Source organism: Rhinichthys klamathensis, unplaced genomic scaffold (genome assembly GCF_029890125.1).
Source record: "Rhinichthys klamathensis goyatoka isolate OS25496 unplaced genomic scaffold, OSU_Roscu_1.1 h1tg000029l_1, whole genome shotgun sequence".
Classification (NCBI taxonomy): Eukaryota; Metazoa; Chordata; class Actinopteri; order Cypriniformes; family Leuciscidae; genus Rhinichthys; species Rhinichthys klamathensis.
In genome coordinates, this window is record NW_026606579.1 from 171,491 (window position 1) to 192,587 (window position 21,097).

At 39.9% G+C, this 21,097-nt stretch overlaps 1 protein-coding gene across 1 annotated transcript in view; it reads right to left on the reverse strand.

The window, feature by feature from the left end:
• ttll12 (tubulin tyrosine ligase-like family, member 12) overlaps positions 1-21,097 on the reverse strand; it is a 51,691-nt gene extending 30,594 nt beyond the window's left edge. The window contains exons 1-4 of the mRNA XM_056245089.1: positions 20,916-21,097; positions 20,555-20,703; positions 19,437-19,635; positions 17,192-17,351 (exon numbers count right to left, since the gene is read on the reverse strand). Of these exons, the coding sequence (XP_056101064.1) occupies positions 17,192-17,351; positions 19,437-19,635; positions 20,555-20,703; positions 20,916-21,050 (643 nt within the window). The 5' untranslated portion in view covers positions 21,051-21,097. The remainder of the gene's footprint in view (positions 1-17,191; positions 17,352-19,436; positions 19,636-20,554; positions 20,704-20,915) is intronic.

Sequence of the window (21,097 nt, forward strand, 5' to 3'; positions counted from 1 at the left end):
CACATATAAACATTCCTCACACAGTTGTGGTAAACGGAAGCTCAAGCTTAAAGTGCAAGAGCCAATGAGGTTCATTCTCGTGTTACGCAGCACGTTTGAGCTTCAGCAAGAACCAATGAGGTTCATTCTCGTGTTACGCAGCACGTTTGAGCTTCAGCAAGAGCCAATGAGGTTCATTCTCGTGTTACGCAGCACGCTTGAGCTTCAGCAAGAGCCAACGAGGTTCATTCTCGTGTTACGCAGCACGTTTGAGCTTCAGCAAGAGCCAATGAGGTTCATTCTCGTGTTACGCAGCACGTTTGAGCTTCAGCAAGAGCCAATGAGGTTCATTCTCGTGTTACGTAGCACGTTTGAGCTTCAGCAAGAGCCAATGAGGTTCATTCTCGTGTTACGCAGCACGTTTGAGCTTTAGCAAGAGCCAATGAGGTTCATTCTCGTGTTACGCAGCACGTTTGAGCTTCAGCCAGAGCCAATGAGGTTCATTCTCGTGTTACGCAGCACGTTTGAGCTTCAGCAAGAGCCAATGAGGTTCATTCTCGTGTTACGCAGCACATTTGAGCTTCAGCAAGAGCCAATGAGGTTCATTCTCGTGTTACGCAGCACGCTTGAGCTTCAGCAAGAGCCAATGAGGTTCATTCTCGTGTTACGCAGCACGTTTGAGCTTCAGCAAGTGCCAATGAGGTTCATTCTCGTGTTACGCAGCACGTTTGAGCTTTAGCAAGAGCCAATGAGGTTCATTCTCGTGTTACGCAGCATGTTTGAGCTTTAGCAAGAGCCAATGAGGTTCATTCTCGTGTTACGCAGCACGTTTGAGCTTCAGCAAGAGCCAATGAGGTTCATTCTCGTGTTACGTGGCACGTTTGAGCTTCAGCAAGAGCCAATGAGGTTCATTCTCGTGTTACGCAGCACGTTTGAGCTTCAGCAAGAGCCAATGAGGTTCATTCTCGTGTTACGCAGCACGTTTGAGCTTTAGCAAGAGCCAATGAGGTTCATTCTCGTGTTACGTGGCACGTTTGAGCTTCAGCAAGAGCCAATGAGGTTCATTCTCGTGTTACGCAGCACGTTTGAGCTTTATCAAGAGCCAATGAGGTTCATTCTCGTGTTACGCAGCACGTTTGAGCTTCAGCCAGAGCCAATGAGGTTCATTCTCGTGTTACGCAGCACGTTTGAGCTTCAGCAAGAGCCAATGAGGTTCATTCTCGTGTTACGCAGCACGCTTGAGCTTCAGCAAGAGCCAATGAGGTTCATTCTCGTGTTACGCAGCACGCTTGAGCTTCAGCAAGAGCCAACGAGGTTCATTCTCGTGTTACGCAGCACGTTTGAGCTTCAGCAAGAGCCAATGAGGTTCATTCTCGTGTTACGCAGCACGTTTGAGCTTCAGCAAGTGCCAATGAGGTTCATTCTCGTGTTACGTAGCACGTTTGAGCTTCAGCAAGAGCCAATGAGGTTCATTCTCGTGTTACGCAGCACGTTTGAGCTTTAGCAAGAGCCAATGAGGTTCATTCTCGTGTTACGCAGCACGCTTGAGCTTCAGCAAGAGCCAATGAGGTTCATTCTCGTGTTATGCAGCACGTTTGAGCTTCAGCAAGAGCCAATGAGGTTCATTCTCGTGTTACGCAGCACGTTTGAGCTTCAGCAAGTGCCAATGAGGTTCATTCTCGTGTTACGCAGCACGTTTGAGCTTTAGCAAGAGCCAATGAGGTTCATTCTCGTGTTACGCAGCACGTTTGAGCTTTAGCAAGAGCCAATGAGGTTCATTCTCGTGTTACGCAGCACGTTTGAGCTTCAGCAAGAGCCAATGAGGTTCATTCTCGTGTTACGTGGCACGTTTGAGCTTCAGCAAGAGCCAATGAGGTTCATTCTCGTGTTACGCAGCACGTTTGAGCTTCAGCAAGAGCCAATGAGGTTCATTCTCGTGTTACGCAGCACGTTTGAGCTTTAGCAAGAGCCAATGAGGTTCATTCTCGTGTTACGTGGCACGTTTGAGCTTCAGCAAGAGCCAATGAGGTTCATTCTCGTGTTACGCAGCACGTTTGAGCTTCAGCAAGAGCCAATGAGGTTCATTCTCGTGTTACGCAGCACGTTTGAGCTTCAGCCAGAGCCAATGAGGTTCATTCTCGTGTTACGCAGCACGTTTGAGCTTCAGCAAGAGCCAATGAGGTTCATTCTCGTGTTACGCAGCACGCTTGAGCTTCAGCAAGAGCCAATGAGGTTCATTCTCGTGTTACGCAGCACGTTTGAGCTTCAGCAAGAGCCAATGAGGTTCATTCTCGTGTTACGCAGCACGTTTGAGCTTCAGCAAGTGCCAATGAGGTTCATTCTCGTGTTACGCAGCACGTTTGAGCTTTAGCAAGAGCCAATGAGGTTCATTCTCGTGTTACGCAGCACGTTTGAGCTTTAGCAAGAGCCAATGAGGTTCATTCTCGTGTTACGCAGCACGTTTGAGCTTCAGCAAGAGCCAATGAGGTTCATTCTCGTGTTACGTGGCACGTTTGAGCTTCAGCAAGAGCCAATGAGGTTCATTCTCGTGTTACGCAGCACGTTTGAGCTTCAGCAAGAGCCAATGAGGTTCATTCTCGTGTTACGTGGCACGTTTGAGCTTCAGCAAGAGCCAATGAGGTTCATTCTCGTGTTACGCAGCACGTTTGAGCTTTAGCAAGAGCCAATGAGGTTCATTCTCGTGTTACGTGGCACGTTTGAGCTTCAGCAAGAGCCAATGAGGTTCATTCTCGTGTTACGCAGCACGTTTGAGCTTTAGCAAGAGCCAATGAGGTTCATTCTCGTGTTACGCAGCACGTTTGAGCTTCAGCCAGAGCCAATGAGGTTCATTCTCGTGTTACGCAGCACGTTTGAGCTTCAGCAAGAGCCAATGAGGTTCATTCTCGTGTTACGCAGCACGCTTGAGCTTCAGCAAGAGCCAACGAGGTTCATTCTCGTGTTACGCAGCACGTTTGAGCTTCAGCAAGAGCCAATGAGGTTCATTCTCATGTTACGCAGCACGTTTGAGCTTCAGCAAGTGCCAATGAGGTTCATTCTCGTGTTACGTAGCACGTTTGAGCTTCAGCAAGAGCCAATGAGGTTCATTCTCGTGTTACGCAGCACGTTTGAGCTTTAGCAAGAGCCAATGAGGTTCATTCTCGTGTTACGCAGCACGTTTGAGCTTCAGCAAGAGCCAATGAGGTTCATTCTCGTGTTAAGTGGCACGTTTGAGCTTCAGCAAGAGCCAATGAGGTTCATTCTCGTGTTACGCAGCACGTTTGAGCTTCAGCAAGAGCCAATGAGGTTCATTCTCGTGTTACGCAGCACGTTTGAGCTTTAGCAAGAGCCAATGAGGTTCATTCTCGTGTTACGTGGCACGTTTGAGCTTCAGCAAGAGCCAATGAGGTTCATTCTCGTGTTACGCAGCACGTTTGAGCTTTAGCAAGAGCCAATGAGGTTCATTCTCGTGTTACGTGGCACGTTTGAGCTTCAGCAAGAGCCAATGAGGTTCATTCTCGTGTTACGCAGCACGATTGAGCTTTAGCAAGAGCCAATGAGGTTCATTCTCGTGTTACGTAGCACGCTTGAGCTTCAGCAAGAGCCATTGAGGTTCAAGCAGGTTCGGTTGAGCTTGTTTATGTTTGCTGATCAATGTTTATTTCCGTTCATCATATAAAGCGATCAAGTCTCTTCAGAAAATGTGGACTAAACCCCTCAATTCATTTGGATTAGTTTTTATGATCTCTTTTTGAAGTGTGAAAGTGGTAGTTGCGCCCACAAGTAGTAAGATATTAGCAGAATACAAGGAGAGGAAAAAAGAGAAGCAGAAGCAGAGAAATAAGAAGAGGAAGCAGCCCTTCTTCGACAACACTTTAGTTTATATAGGGTGTCTATGTACTTTCCATAGTTCCTTCCTGTTACCATTTGAAGATCTTTTTTTACTTCTCATTTAGAGATGCACTCAAGATAAAATGTACCCTAGCAGGTCTTAAGTCACTATGGTCCTTGTAATGCACACTAGAGGTGGGAGAAAAAATCGATACAGCATAGTATCGCGATATTTTCTGTGGCAATACTGTATCGATACACGGGCGCCAAGTAGGCTATCGATCTTTTATTATTTAAATTAGCTACACATGAGAATTTAACTTTGGTAGTAGAGTGCGTGTCTGCGTGAGTGTTCAGCGGTGCCGCGTCTTCTATCTCTCTTCTCTCAAAATGTGTTGTGCAAGGCAAGCATCAAGCGCTGCGGCGATAATACACACTCGCGTTTAGGAGTCGGGACATGACGGAATATTCACTTGCACAATCGGGCCAGCAGTGCATCGTGACTGAAGTTTACCATTTGCACGTCTTTTTAAGTCTTACCAGTTTAAACATTCAAGCGATTTTAAACTAATCAGTGTTCGCGCGCTCGAGATTATTTTCTATGCGCACATTCATAGAAAATCCGCCTCAAAAACAACTGGCCAGTAACAAATGTTATTATTCGCGGATTGTATTGCTTTAACACGTGACAAATTGTGTCAATTTCGGTCTTCGTGAGTATACTCTAAACATAGTCGGTTTTGTCTTTAATAAGCATAAAACGCATGTGACAGTATAATGAACACAGGATCCGTGCACTAGCTCTTAAAGTGACGGCAGCCATATGTGTCAAATAAACAACAAAAGATAGCTTTAAGTTAAAGGAATCAGGATTAATAGCCTATGTATTTAATTTAGTCAGGACTAAAATACTACCCACTGTTACTATCTGGGAAGTATACAGTGTTGTATATCCATTTGATTACATTATTCAGTCTCTGTATTTATGAATACTAGTAGACCTATTCAAAAACTTTTCTCTTTATTTGCCATTATTTGTATCTTTATTCTATTGTATTTATTTGTGCTACTTTTTTCAATTTAATTAAACAATTTAAATCAAGCTTCATTGTGTTGTGTAAATTCTTAACAATATTACCCCCATTGTAAAAATGCAATGAGCGCAAACATTTAGGCGATATAAATGTAATAATTTTGTTTTGAAAAAATGCAAAAATTGAAGTTGAAAAAAGGTAATAAATTGCAATATATTGCAGAATATCGCAATATGTTTAAAATCGCAATAATATCGTATCGTGACCTAAGTATCGGGATAATATCGTATCGTGGTGCCTCTGGTGATTCCCACCCCTAATGCACACGGAATAACTTGAGCAATTTTAGTTTTAACACCATTAAGAGAATATCGCAGATCTTGCATTATCTGCAGAGATGGAAACAGGATGGAAACATATTTTGATACCAAGGTACATCACGTAATCAATTCTGGTGGGAAATTAAAAAAAGATATTAATAACATGTTCTGATCGAAACGGCACATGTGGGTGACATTTCACTCGCTTCCTCTGATGCTCAATCTCAAAAGAAGACCAGAAAAGGTCATAATAAGAAAACTACAAATAGGATGACCAGAGTCAAATATCTGGGCGATTAAGGGATGTAGACATTTGAAATTGGATTCATTAAAAGAAATGATTGTGAACTGTGGATGACTTGCTTAAGGGAAAAACTTTAACCGCAACCACTCTTTGTAAAGACATGCTACTGTTGCCAGGGACAGGATGCAAACCCCCGCCCTGCCTGTTACAGCTTCCAATAACCAAGACCACTGTTTATGAAAAGAATGTTTGCCCAAAGACAAGCACACCCTATATACTTAGAATTATGGTACGCTGTCGCTAGCTAAACGTATCCTGCTGTTATCTACTGAAATATTTTTGCTGTTAGCTACCGAAGTGTTTGCTGTTAGCTACTTAAGTGCTTGCTGTTATCTACTGAAAAATGTTGCTGTTAGCTGCTGGAGTACCGATGAAACCTTGCTATAAAAGAAGAAGGATCAGACGGACTCATTGCTCGTCCTTGCAACCAACACTCTGACACGCCAGCATTTGTCAGAGGCAAGAAGCTTCAAGCCTAGCTAGTATCTATCTGTTAGTTAGTACTCATTTATGATCTGTAACAAGTATTCTTTTTTCATTTGATTATTTTAATAAATTTTGTTACATTTATTATAATCATCTGACTGGACCTTGGATCATTGAGTGCTAGTCACATTCCTTCAACTGGATCAGGAAGATCCTTTCTGGGGAAACCAACATCAAGGGGTGAGAATTCTTTTGAGATAAGAATAATTCACTGTTAAATTTGATTGATCAAACAGCCTAGCCAAAGAGGCAGCATATAACATGTAAACATATATAGTGATATATGTACGACAAATTGTTATAGTGCGAACACGGTTGAAGAGTACCACAAAAGGTAGACTTATAATATAAAGGGGAAATCTATTATCTCTTTAATAGAATACGAATTTATACAGACTGATCACCTAACTCTTGAGGACGCGACTAAAGGATAGGCTCTTTAGTTACCGCGGGATCCTGAAAAGGATGTCTTATAATTTGGAACGGTATTAATCGTGAAAATCCATCGCAATGTACAGAAAAAATCATGTAACATAAAAAGGAAAAATTAATAAAAGAAGTGAATAAGATATTCAAAATATTTAGACAAAATAATAAAACTGAATAAATTGGAATATGAACATTTTAACATACACAGTCCACCCGGTGTAAAAAAAAAAAACCAACAGTGATTAACAAATAAAATAAAAAATCCAAAATGGAAAATATAGAAGTTTTGATAATACAAACAGAGGAAATAATTGACTGTTACAATGTGCACAGGCCTTTTCATTTCACTATTAATTTTAGTTTGGGGGAAGAGTTACGCCCTTTTCAAAATATGAGATCAATGGAGTCCATACTAAATAAAAACGTTTGGTTTATCTTATAGAGACTAATTTCAAAAACAGCATCACATCACTAAGCCAGAGTGAAACAAAAGGTGGTTTGGTTGATTTCCAATCAGGAAATATTCTTCTCTAAGCCAAAAGGCATGCAAAAGCGCATGCAAAATGAATAAATTTGAATATTGAAAATTTCACATATACCACAGAGACAACAGCTACCAAGGAAAACACACACTCCTAACACTGTTGATGAAACATACAGAAACTGCTCCTGATGAATATAATGAACAGAATACCTGCATGCAAATCCTTTCCAGCAAACATGATACAGAGAATAACAAATCCATATATAGGTTTCTGGAAAAACAATTATATTTCTCCATCTTTGCCTTGTTGGCCCACAAATAATCCTACTGACCCATCTTGCTATAATAAAGGAGGAGGGAATCCCACCGTCTTTGCATTTACCTCCTGCAATAGTACCAAAAAATTTTGGAAGCATATATGCAGATAATGAAAAACAGATGTGAACATTCAGAGAGAGAGAGAATGGCACTTCCCTCGCTTTCTCAGAACATCCATCTCGACGCAAATGCAGAAAAGGTTGTAATAAGTAACCCCTTGGTCAGTGTGCTACAGCCAGTGTAAGGGAACTGTCTGGGCTAATAAAAACTGCAACCATTTAAAATGTGCTACTGTAATAGGAGCTTTTGTTCTGTTCTATACATCTCAGCCATATGAGTCATTAGTCATATGCACGAGGAACCCACATAAGTGAGCAGAGATATCTAGACCTGACACTGAGATTAAAATGGGCAGTCTTCGCAGTTTCCGCGATTTGGCTCTATCTATTAATAAAAAAAAATAGTCGGATACCATCTATATTGAAATTAAATGACAGCATGCGAAAGATTGGTGAGCGAACGGTAGCTCAGGTAGGTCAAAAAAGACATGCGGAGAAGCGTTAGTATAATACAATATTCTGGCAATCACAGGCATTAGCATTCAGACGGGATTCGATTTCTCAGAGGACCATTGTGTTTGCGGAAAAATAGTAGGTAATTTGCTCTGGAATTTTTACAGAAGTTAGATTTGTTAATTGAATTTGTTAAATCCCAAATGCTGATATCAATCAGTTCTGGGGTAAAATGTATCATATTCTCATAGAAATCATTACTAAAATATATACACTGCAAGAGCGAAAATATATGGAACCATGTGACTGAGAAGATAACGTTGATTAATGTGATGGAAGGAGAAAATAGTTACACCCCAAAATAAAGACAATGTCTAATTGGTAAAATGGTCCTTTTTCCATTGAAAATTTTGTTTTGTAAGTTAAGTTTAGTCACAAAGATTTTCTAAAACAAAGCTGAAGCCAAAGCACGAGAAGGAAAATGAGACCGTGGTCTCATGAGCTCACAAAACCCAGAACATCTGGAAAAGATATAGTCAGACGAGAGGGGAGGGAAAGAGAACGGCGTCCTGACTGGAGACTGGAGATGCAGGCTAAACGGAGGAGAGGAGATACAGAACAAGAGTTTTGGGGAGACCCCGTCTGGGAATTGAGACAAATGTAAATGTAACTATTTTACATCATTGAATAAAAGACAAACATGTACCAAGTGTCTTTAAAGGTTATTTATTTTCTTGCAAGAAAAGGTCAACAGTCATACAGAGTGCCAGCAGAGTGTGACAGAAGGGAGGGCATCCTTTCCTTCTTTATAGTCTCTAAATGAAGTGACATGTCCCATAACTAACACATCGTTGCATCCTCCATTCTCTAGTTATTACTTCCTCTATGTTATCATAAACAACACGTCCCATCCTACTACCCTCGAGTAAAAGGCCCTTTGTCTCAGTCATACATTAGTCACACATTTATTTTTGTCAAGTCACGTATACAAGGTAACTGTTCATGTTATGTTTCTTTATTAAACTTTTAATCCTGATTATGGATGAAATATTATTTATTATTTGATCGTCTGCTGCTAAGAAAATAAAATAGATTTGATCACCTGACTGGATCTCCTCCTTGCATCATAAACTAAACAAAAATTATTATTATTTATTTTATTTCAGCATTATTTAAATTAACAGAAATGTTTTTAATAGTTTTAACGATAATAACCCTGTTCCTGGAACATAATTACTATTTTTTATTCTCAAAGAATCACAAGACTAGAAGAAGCCAATGAAAAATTAGCGTGACACATACGTGAATATATAAACCATTGACAGATGTTAAAATTAGAGGTAAACAGCATTTAAAATCAGAAATGCCTGAAATATCCAAATGCACAAGACAAAACAGTGGTTCTGCCTTTAAATACTAAAAACTTATCAAATCAGATATCATTATTCCAGTAAATGACTCTTAAAAACAAATCTTGTTCACTCTAATGTAGATTTGTCATTGTAATAAAAGGAAAGAGCCCTGTACTGCTTAAACACAGTCTAATTATTTCTGCTAAAATCCAACAGGGAGAATCCATCAGGAAATGCTGGAGAGAGCTGAATTATCCCACCACAGAGCGCCTGGCACAAAGCTACAAAATCATGCAGACACCTGGAGATTGAGTCTGCTCTCCCTTAAGAAAACAAGTATCTGGAAGCTTGTTATCAGTGTACAAGGACAGGCCATGCACACTAGATAAAGGCAGATGACTTGTTGCTTCACTGCCCTATCAGGCAATAACTTCACAGGCAGCGTTTGTGCACAAAGGCACCTCACAAAACTTATTTCAGACAGACTTCTGAGGCAGCGTAACGGTTTAATGATCTACAGAAAAAAAAGAGCACGCTTAAAAACTAAAACTGAAAACTGGTCAAAACAAAGCAAATATTTAGATTCTCCTTCTAGGTTTAGTTGTCCAATGTTTTTATTTCTTCAGAATCGTGGAAAGTAGCATTACCAGACGGCTTCTGTCAAGATGATTGATGGTAAATGGTAGATGATTGATGGTGACATTTGACCTAGCCCCGCCCCCCTGCCCTTCCGGCATCCGGGGGTCATGGATTAACCTTTGACCTTTGAGTTGAAATTAAAACGTGATATCAATATCGCGTAAAACACCTCATTACCGAATTGAGGGTTGTTTAACCCTCTGGGGACGGATTGGGCGGTACCGCCCAAAATGGCATACTTTTACAAATGTGTAAATATCTTAAAAACTATTAATGATAGAGAGGTGCGGTCTTTTTTACCGTCTTCCTCAGATTCCGCTGAAAACAGTGATAACTTACCCGGCTTGTAAATATACACACTTCCTTGTTGCGCAATACCACTATGTAAAAGGCCAATGAAATCGATGTTGTTTGGCAGATTCCGCAAGCAACAACCAATGGAAAAATTACCGATGGAGAAATATTTTTCTTATCCAATCAGAGGAAGGTTACCATGACGTATCTAGCAAATCAGAGGACTCTGTAGCCTTGCAAGGGGTAGTACTATATAGTTAGGGATATGACGCAAACAGCGTTGAATGGAGAGAATGAGAGAGAGCGAACGGAGGCTTACGGAGCGGATTATCAGAGAAATATGAGAGAGAGAGACAGAACAATTATAATATATATATATTTATATACACACAATTATAACATTATTTATTGTTTTAGCACTTTTATGATGGCAAGCAGTAAACGATTTACGGGTGGAACAAGCTCTGGAACAATTACTGGAGAGTGACGAGGAGAAAGCATTGCTTAGAAAATTCTAAGCATTCCTAAGAAAAACTTAGGACTATTTGTAAATAAAGTTACATTTTTCATTGTTCTTTACACATTTTATTTAACAATTACACATGTCTGTCAAGCAAAGGCTTTGACAAATATATTTTTTGTTCAAAAACTGTTCACTATTGTTGTGTGATGTGTGATTTTCAGAAATAAATGACAAAAATCTAATTTCCGTTTTTGAAATTCTCTAGTTTATTGTACATTTTTCACTCATACTTCCTTTATAAACACATTACATGCATGCTTATGTTAGCTTAGGGTTACATATGGTTTATAAGCCCAAATGTAAAAATAGAGAAAACGGACCAAAAAGGGCTTAGTCCCCAGAGGGTTAATAATTTTAATTAAACCGTGATATCAATATCGCGTAAAACACGTCATTACCGCTTGATAATAGTTTTCAAGAACCAGCTGATTAAAGTTTTTTTCTTCAAACCATGCTATGTATTTTGCTGGCAACTCGGTGCAGGCTCTACACGCTTTATTTTGTTGTATGCCCAGATTTTGAGGGTCACTGGTAGAAAGATGTCTTCATTCTTTGTTTTGCTATATTTTTAAAAACATAGATCTACATAGATGTTTTACACGAAAAAATATTTCAGAGATCCTTGTGCGGTATTCTATATTCGCATAAAGGGTATAAAATTTACATTTAAGCGCAATTTAAAAACTAGGATGGTATAATAATATAATGTGGTTTAAACCATCATTTTATTAAATCAAGCCAATTCACGTGAATATTGTCGTATATGAAAAAGAGAAGACCTAGAGTTCACTAACATTACAGCTAACGGTAGGAAACAGATATCCATGGGGTGAAAGTGTAAAGAAGACACCATACAAAATACGATAAGTGTTACGATAGTGTTTTTAAAAATGAAACCGTGGTAAACAATTTAAGAACACTAGCACTGTTAAACATGCAGTTCAATATAAACAAGAATCCGACTCTAATGCAGCTGAGCGTGTTTCACATATAACTGTTGATAGTTAGATATAATTTATCTAACAATTGATATTTACGATATGTTAAAACATTTTGATGATGACCACATGTTTTCATAAAAAGAAGAACAATTATTAAGACATAAAACACAACGTCTGTTTTCTGGATCAGGCCTAAAAGGCCGATACCTACACCTAAAAATACCGCTTATCAACTGTAATTCATTAGCTTAACCATTGTTTAGCGACATACACAACATAACGATGTATGTATGACTGTGCTGTGAAATGGGCAATAGTTAGACGAGTTTGAAGTATAATAGTTTTATAGGTAATAGGTGATAAAAACGGTCCATGGAGACATCACCCTTATTTTTGCCCCACTGTCACACACACACACACAGACACACAAGCACACGCACAGACAGAAAATAAAGTGCGAGCGGCTCTTTTAGGAGGATGAGCGGATTTGACTCGCTGTATTTTTAAGTGGTCTAAGTAATTTATTACCGGTGGTATCTCCCATCTCTCACACACACACACACACACACACACATAGAAGACCAAAGGACGCTGGCCTGCCATACACTGACTGTGAGAGAGAAAACAATCTGGGATCTTTAAACTCATTCATGTATGGACATCTTAGGAACTACTTCTTCAACTCGGTGAAAATGTACGATGATTTTTATTTATTTATTTGTTTATCTAAAATAATTGGTTCAGTAAGATATTTATTTTAAATAACTGAATGGTTTCAGCTTTAAACTCACTGCAATTGTGTAAACCCATTCATACGCTGTATGTTTTCTTCAGCTCTCTAAACATGTAAGATGATTTTTATTTATTTGAAAGAACTGAATGGTTTCAACTCTAGCCAGTGTGAGATATTTTCTCACTTTCACTGTCCCATCAATGCGGAGGGAGGGGAGGGTATCGTGTAACACACACACACAAAACCAAGCGTCAAAACTATAACATATAATAACCCCAGACGTACCGTACCCCGGATCAAAGCCAACTGACAAAATGACGTATAATACCTCCGGATCAAAGCCAACTGACAAAATGATGTGTCATACAAAGATCAACGGGTCAAAACTATGTGTTGACTTGATATATAATACCTCCGGATCAAAGCCAACTGACAACTTGATCGATCGCTCACTAGGGCAAAGGTTAATCCATGAACCCCAGATGCTGGAAGGGCAGGGGGGCGGGGCTAGGTCAAAGGTCACCATCAATCATCTTGACAGAAGCCGTCTGGTAATACTATTGTGGAAGAATAGCGATATCCATGTAGTGTATCTGGACAGTCTCACATGACGTAACCATTCTGAGTTTGGGGGAAAGCTTTTAACATTTAACTCGCGTCTAGTAATTCACCAGCGAGCGCCAGAAAGTCTGTTCCTAATGGCGTTCATTGACACTTTCATTGCGAACGTGAGTTACAACAAAACACCCATAAAACCAGCGATAAGCCAGCTTCACACAGACGTTGTGGAAATAGGCCCATCTGAGGATGGCACTGTCCTCGCTTTCTCGGAATCAGCAGAACCCCTGTCTTCATCCAAACGCAGAGGTCGAAAAGGGCACAATAAAAAGCATGTGCTGCTGCGGTAAGGCTGAGCAATTTTATCGATTCTGCGATATAAATCGATATTTTTTCCCCCAAGAAAGTATCGATTTTTAAGCCGCGAGTATCGATAGATAAGTCCCATTCAAATCCCCGTGTTTCACTTAGCTCGTCAAGGGGTCGTTCACATATCGTGTCTTTTGCGCACTCAAGTTCGTTATTTCAAATGTAGGCGCGCTGCAAGCGCGCTCATAATTGAAGCGACGCGCTCATTTTTCCCAGGCGCAGCGAGATGAAAACGCCTCAACTTTTCATAATGCCGCAAGCGCACCGCAGTTCATGAGACAAGAACCAACCATCAGCTTCACCCTTTCCGTAACAACATTGAAAGCTCGGTCAACATGAAAGATGGGGGTGCACCCAAACACTACGGGTGTTTTTCTCTTCTCCGTAAATACATCTTGTAAGGCCGGATTCACAAATAGCCCCTAAAAACGCGTAGAAAACGCTGGGCGCGCCGCATTCTCCTTTTTCCAAAGCGCTAGGGCGGTTGGGCTCCGGTTGGTTCTTGTCACGTGACTTACTGTGCGCTTATGGTGCGCTTGCGGCATTCTGAAAAGTTGAGATGTTTTTATCTCGATGCGGAGCGGACGTGCATGGAAAAAACGAGCGCGTCGCACCGCGACCGCGTCGCTTCCATTATGAGCACGCATACCGCGCGCCAACATTTGAAATAACGAACTTGAGCGCGCAAAAGACGCGATATGTGAGCGTACCCTAATGGTGTGTTCACACCGAACGCGAATAGAGCGTCAAATACACGTCTATCGCGTCTAGTTAGACGCTTGAACATTCGCTCGAGTTCAAATTTTTCAACTTGCGCGGAAGACATTCGCGGCAAACGCGTCGCCCAATTCGCGTCATTCGCAACGCCCGGCGCGAATGATGCGTCTATTCGCGTCTTTGCATTGACTTTGTATGTAATCCACTCGCGCAAATAATTAAATTCGCGTTCGGTGTGAACACACCATAACTTAGCAGAGTTACAGCAAGCGTTTTTCGGTGGTGGAAATCTATTAGCTACTAAAACGTCTTTGTTGTTGTGGAGTGGAGAGCGCAGTGCATGGTTGCTTAGCAACGACAGACGCCACAGGAAAATCGGACCGAATTTTACTATTAATAATAAAATATAAGCTAATGTGCACTGTAAATGTCAGTAATTTATCTTTTTTGACTCATTCTTTTTATAAAAATGATTTAAAGGCTGAAATATGTGAGGTTTATCTTTTTATAAAACCTTTTTCTCAAAACTATATTTGCACTTTTTAACTCTGCATTGTTAATTGGAATACTGCACTTTATTTACTTTTCAAAGGCTTGTAAGCTACAGTTTGCACTGTTTCAATAAATGGAACTAATTTTCTCAACACATCTTTGATTCATTTTGTCCAGCATTTGCAAGCTGTAGACTCTGTCCAGTCAGGCATATATTGTGTAATTGATGTTTTTAGTTTTCAGTTCAATTAATTCAATCCAAGTAAATTGAACACTCACAAGATGTCACCAAAATCACTCTGTCCCCTTTAAATCTTTCAGAAAATGATGTAAGTGTATCGAATTATATCGAATCGTATCGTTGGCTGAATATCGTGATATATATCGTATCGTGAGCTGAATATCTTGTATCGTATCGTATCGTGAGATTAGTGTATCGCTACAGCCCTACGCGTAATGCAACTTGTTTAAGGGAACTGTCTGAGCTAATGGAAGCTATGAACATTTAAAATGTATTACTGTGTCTTGACTCTTGAGCCTTTCCTCCTCAGCTATATGAGCCATTAATCATATACACGAGGGACCTCATATCTCTTAACCACTTGTTGGTTTTGGAAATAGCTCCTTTCCACAACAGCGGTCTAATGCAAGCATGTTACTTATTATAGACAATTAGATGCTTTTAGTGTGCTTAGAGGGAGCAAAAGCCAGCTGCATGAAAAGACTATATAAGAGGAAGACAAAGAGAAATTCTCCGCTCTTCCTGGCAACCACCAACCTGACACGCCAGCAGTTGTCAGGGGCAAGAAGCTTCAAGCCTGGCCTAGTATCTATCTGTTAGTTAATACTCATTTATGATCTGTAACAAGTATTCCTTTTTCATTTGATTATTTTAATAAATTTTGTAACATTCATCTGACTGGACCTTGGATCATTGAGTGCGAGTCACAGTCTTCTCACCGGGCCAGAAGGACCCTTTCTGAAGAGAACGACATCAGTGGGTGAGCATTCTTTTGAGATAAGAATAACCACTGTGATATTTGATTGATCAAAATAGCCTAGCCAAAGAGGCAGCATATAACATGTGTATAGGATATATGTATGACAAGTTGTTATAGTGCGAACACGGTTGAAGAGTACCACAAAAGGTAGACTTATAATATAAAGGGGGAAATCTATTATTTCTATAATAGAATACAAATTTATATAGACTGATCACCTAACTCTTGAGGACGCGACTAAAGGATAGGCTCTTTAGTTACCGCGGGATTATATTAATGTCCTGGACAGGATATTTTATCATTTGGAACGGTATTAATCGTGAAAATCCATCGCAATAGTGATCAGAATAATCCTTTTCGCAAAGTTAATCAGAGAATCGTAAGGTCGGTTCGGCGGACGGACCGATCAGGCGAGGTGCAGTTAATTCTGTTTAAAGGATATTCTGGAAAATCGATATAGCCTATCTGTATATTTTATGTATCCATAATTAATTATAATTCCTTGTGGTTAATTGTGTGTATATATAGATGTACAGTTACATGGACTATCCCCTTTTTGGGCAATTTAAAATGGTAGGTAATATTGTCTCATAACCCGTATGATCAGTCATTGATTGTGAATTATTAATTATACATTCCCCGTATTTGAGCGAAGTTACACTACTACATCCATTATACACAAAAAAATCGTGACACTCAATTTATCCAGAAATGTGCAGCTTTTTACAGAGCATTTGACTGCAGATTGTTTTGTAAAAGAGGCAAGGTAGCAAAGAAAGTTTTGTTGTAAGCAGCAAGCTGTATTAGATGTGACAGCAGCTGCGTCTCAAACCGTAAGGAAACCACAATGCTTTGTCTGTGAATGATGGTTTTATATGGAGGTTTTCACAACACTCACATGCAATGCAACAGCAATGGGGCGTTGATATTGTTTCCTATGCAATGACGCTAGCCAATCATAACAGTGGCCGTTTACTGACAAGTCTCAAAGGAGCCGCCCCTTAAAAAACAGATGGGTTGCTTGGAAACTAATCATTTTCCCACACGTTTGTTTTTTGTGTGTAAAAAACTTTATTAAAATTATAAATGAACCTCAGTAAACATTAAAATAATTAAAAATAGATATATCATGACCCATTTAAACTGCTTTAACATTGCTGCAGTCGAGTACACATTACACAGTGGCATTATGACGGTGAGAGAGCAAATCATCTGAGCCGATTCACTGAGCAAGTGTGTTGTCTGTAGGGTTGCCACCCGTCCCGGTTTTCCCGGGATTGTTCTCTTTTTTGATGTCCTTCAAAGCTGGAAACGCCCCTGGTTGACCCCTCCCCCTCAAAGTGTCCCGGTTTTTCACAAATCAAAGGTGGCAACCCTAGTTGTCTGACCAATTCAAATGATCCCGATGCCGTGTTTTTGATTCGGAACAATTCTGCAATTAGCTTGACTGCTTCATTGAAAAAAGCACCAGCTGCTGAGCGATGCATTCTCACTGTATGTTCGTATTATATAATATGTTGCAGAGGGAATACTGCAAAACCATTACTCACCATCAGAATAAAAACCTGCTCTCAGTGTGTATTGTGTATATCACTTATCTCCCTCCCTGCTCCTTATCTATGCTGGAGACATCAGGCATCCTTGAACATTCCTTAGCTTTTAGCTCATGACCTAAATTATATGACAAATGATCTAACACTCATGAATACATTTAGGAAAAGACATTTAGATATTGTAGGGAGTGTAGTGTACTCAGTGTTTTGGTATCTGGCATCTGACATTACATTTATATTAAAGAACAACAGAAAGTTGAGATGCAAAACTATTCTCATTTTGTGTCTTTGCTCTGATTTTGTACTTGTTTTAGTGTTTGCATACCTCCATTCTCCAGGTCTTGCAGTGGCCACAGCACGGAGTAAGCGATCTGTTGCGGAGAGTAGAACAGAGGAGCCAAACAGCAAGTCGGCTGGGAAGAGTGCTGAACCCGAGATCCAAATTCATCCATGATGTACCACACAGGCACCTTTTCTTCTGCGGACTGCAACATGATCATTATCATCAAATCACAATGTGAGATCTTCGCTCTTCCTTGCAATCACCAACCTGATACGCCAGCAGTTGTCAGGCGCAAGAAGCTTCAAGCCTAGCTAGTATCTATCTGTTAGTTAATACTCATTTATGATCTGTAACAAGTATTCATTTTGATCTGATTATTGTAATAAATTTTGTAACATTTATTATAATCATCTGACTGGACCTTGGATCATTGAGTGTTAGTCACATTCTTCTAATTGGGCTGGGAGGACCCTTCCTGGAGAGAACGACATCAGAGGGAGAGAATTCTTTTGAGATAAGAATAACCCATATGAAATTTGACTGATCAAAATAGCCTAGCCAAAGAGGCAGCATATAACAAGTGTATATGTATAAGGATATACGTATGACTAATTGTTATGATGTAAACAAGGTTGAAGAGTATCACAAAAGGTAGACTTATGATATAAAGGGGGAAATCTATTATTTCAATAATAGACGAATCCGACGAGCGTTCTGTGTAGGCTGCCATCTTGTGGCGACGCCATTACTGAGCTGTTACCGGTGTGTAAACAAACCTCCGCGATAACCATAGACTGTGGTGATAACGCACCCTCGATGACAGCTCTATGTGACAGCTACAGCCAGGCAGAATGACTTGTTGGGTTAATGATGTTAGACAGTGGCCTCCAGTCACAGATGAAGGTACAAACGATCTTACAGATTATTTATGAAAATAGCTTGGCAAGCTAGCTAGGCTAACGTTAGCTAACGAGGAAATTATAAAAAGATCTGTCCATTTGGCAACAATAAATAAATGAATGACATCAAATAAACGAATTCATGTTTTTCATTTGTGTCCATTATTTATCTCATTTTCACATTGCAAAAGGCAAGGGTAAGGTACAGCTAGAAAGTATACATAATATCGACCAATTAGTGTTTTTAAACCATGGAAAGAGGTCAATATAACAGCAGGAGAACAATTATGTCACATAACGTTACATTTAGCTCAGGAAAGCCATTTAATGACCATAGCATGTTAATTGAATAGAAAAAATAGCTAGAGAGGAGATTTTGCTGAGGACTATATTACATATTTATTATATATTTTTTTACTTATGTCATTAAATAATTGTTATTATAGCAAAAAATGCATATTTAATTTAATTTATTTAAAAAAAAAAATCTGTCACAGTCAAGCAAATCAAACATTAACAACAGACATAACAGTACTGTTCCTAACGTTACTACCCCAATGCGCCCCTTCTGTTGTTTTAAAGGTATTCAAGAGTATTTTCTCCTTCGCCTGGCATCCGATGATTTTTCAAAATGCCAACATGTTTTCCCACTCGACATTATAAAAGTTGTAACGTTAGTGACAGTCGTAAATCGCGGGCTGTTTATTCCAGTGGACGCAAGTTGCAAATAAAACAATAGGAGGCAATGGCGCAACGCTACCCAGCAACAGCTCAGTAATGGCGCCCGCTTACTTCCGGTAGTTTCGCCGGATTCGTCTATAGAATACGAATTTATATAGACTGATCACCTAACTCTTGAGGACGCGACTAAAGGATAGGCTCTTTAGTTACCGCGGGATTATATTAATATCAAGGACGGGATATTGTATAATTAGGAACGGTATTAATCGTGAGATTCCATCACAATATATATATATATATATATATATATATATGGGGATGATTAGGAGGCCATTATAGACAGAGGCCAAGGGGCAAATTTGGCCAGGATGCCGAGGTTACACCCCTACTTGTTCGAAAGACATCCTGGGATTTTTTGTGACCACAGAGAGTCAGGACCTCGGTTTAACGTCTCATCCGAAGGACGGTGCTCTTTTGACAGTATAGTGTCCCCGTCACTTTACTGGGGCGTTAGGACCCACACAGACCACAGGGTGAGCACCCCCTGCTGGCCTCACTAACACCAAAAATCAGTCTACAGGCTTTCATGGACAACCTAGGAAGTCGGGTAAGGTCTCGATTTTTAGGTTACGTTACAAGCAGTTCACACATTGGCAAAAAAAGGCTATTATTACATGAATTTTCTTTAATATTTCTCCTTCTCTTACCCCTTGGGAAAGCTGATATGTTTGGTTGTATTTCCACATGTTGTCAAGGACTAGATCCACGATGTCCGGATCAGGAGCCTCTCCGTGGAAAGGCAGACCCATCAGACTGGCCATACGGATCAGCAGTCCGGGAATCTCCAGCAGCTGCTGCCGGGCGCTTTCCACCCTGTACGTCCAGGCGTGATCTACAAGAAACACACTACAAACCAAAAGACAGAAAACTATTTCAAAATCAACCAAAAAATCCAAGCATTCCTGCTATTGTTCATAGAGTAGAGTAGAGCATAGCGCTAGCAAAGGCAAGGTTACGGGTTTGATTCAAAGGGAGAGCTTGATCATAAAAAAGTTAATAAATAATAATAATAAATATAGCTTTGATACATGCAAGTCGCTTTTCTAAATTCATAACTGTGTAAACGCATTCAAACGTAAATGTAACAACAACAACAAAAATCAATAGCCTTCATGTCTGCACACTAAAAACTCTCAAAAACCTTCACCATTGTAATACAATGTTTTCATGGATATGTACCATGGTAATATAATATTTTTTTGGACAAATTACCATGATGACATGATTTTTTGTACTAGTTTAAAAACAGATTTTTTTCATATATGCCATGGTAATACCATATTGTATTGGACCCCAAATGTGTCAGAAAGTTGTTCATCTTAATACAATACACAATAAAAAACTACTGCACAACATGTCTCTTCTGCAAGATGTTTAGCCAAGATAACATTCGTTTACCACTTTATTCTGAGACCTTTGTGTCTCCTCCAAATGCACTCCCCAGAAGAAAAAAAAATGCTACTCTCGCTACTTGTGACAAGAAACTGTTCTAGATTAGATAAAGACCCTGTTTCAATCTCTGCGACACCTTCTGGTGAACTTTCTCTTTCCTGTGTGGGTTATTATGACACATGTCACGTTCTGTTGGGTAGTATATATATATATATATAGTGACTTTACAAGAGAGAGTGTGAGAGGGGAGGGCTGGTTACATAACAGAGAACTGAGAGCCCAATATATATTTACAATCTTCAAACCATGCTTGATGCTTCAAACCTATTAAACTTCCCTGACTGTCCGCCAAATGACTCCCTGCTGCCCTCACCTGGTGGGATCAGCAGCCTGCAGGACACTCTCTTTGGTCACAATCACTTTATAACCCATCTCAGCTTGAGGATTGGCTCTGCCTTCATTGTCCTCATCTTCCTCTTCTTCCACATGCATAATCCCAAACACTTCACCAGCATCAAATACCTAAAAGAGAAAGAAAATCTATTAATTTACCTCTCCATACAAGTTCAAACAACATTGGAGTCTTGGTACTTGGTTTTATTCGTGGGACAGTAAGACTATTATTTAAATAAAACTATTTATGAATATTTGCAGTTTCATAAAAATAAAACTACTTCCAGACGCTGTCAAAATGGCACACATACATTCACAGCAGTGATGGTTGTGTAATTTACCTCATTGGCTAGTTTTAAATGCAAACTCTTCCAGTAAAGCGGAGGGATTCTTGCCGCCTTTAAAGCGGGACTGTGCAGAGAGAGGAAGACCTGATACTCTTCATCCTCTTCTCCGTTCACATCACCGTTCTGCATCTTTCTTTGCTAGTTTTCTTTCTGACAACTTACATGTGTGTACTGTG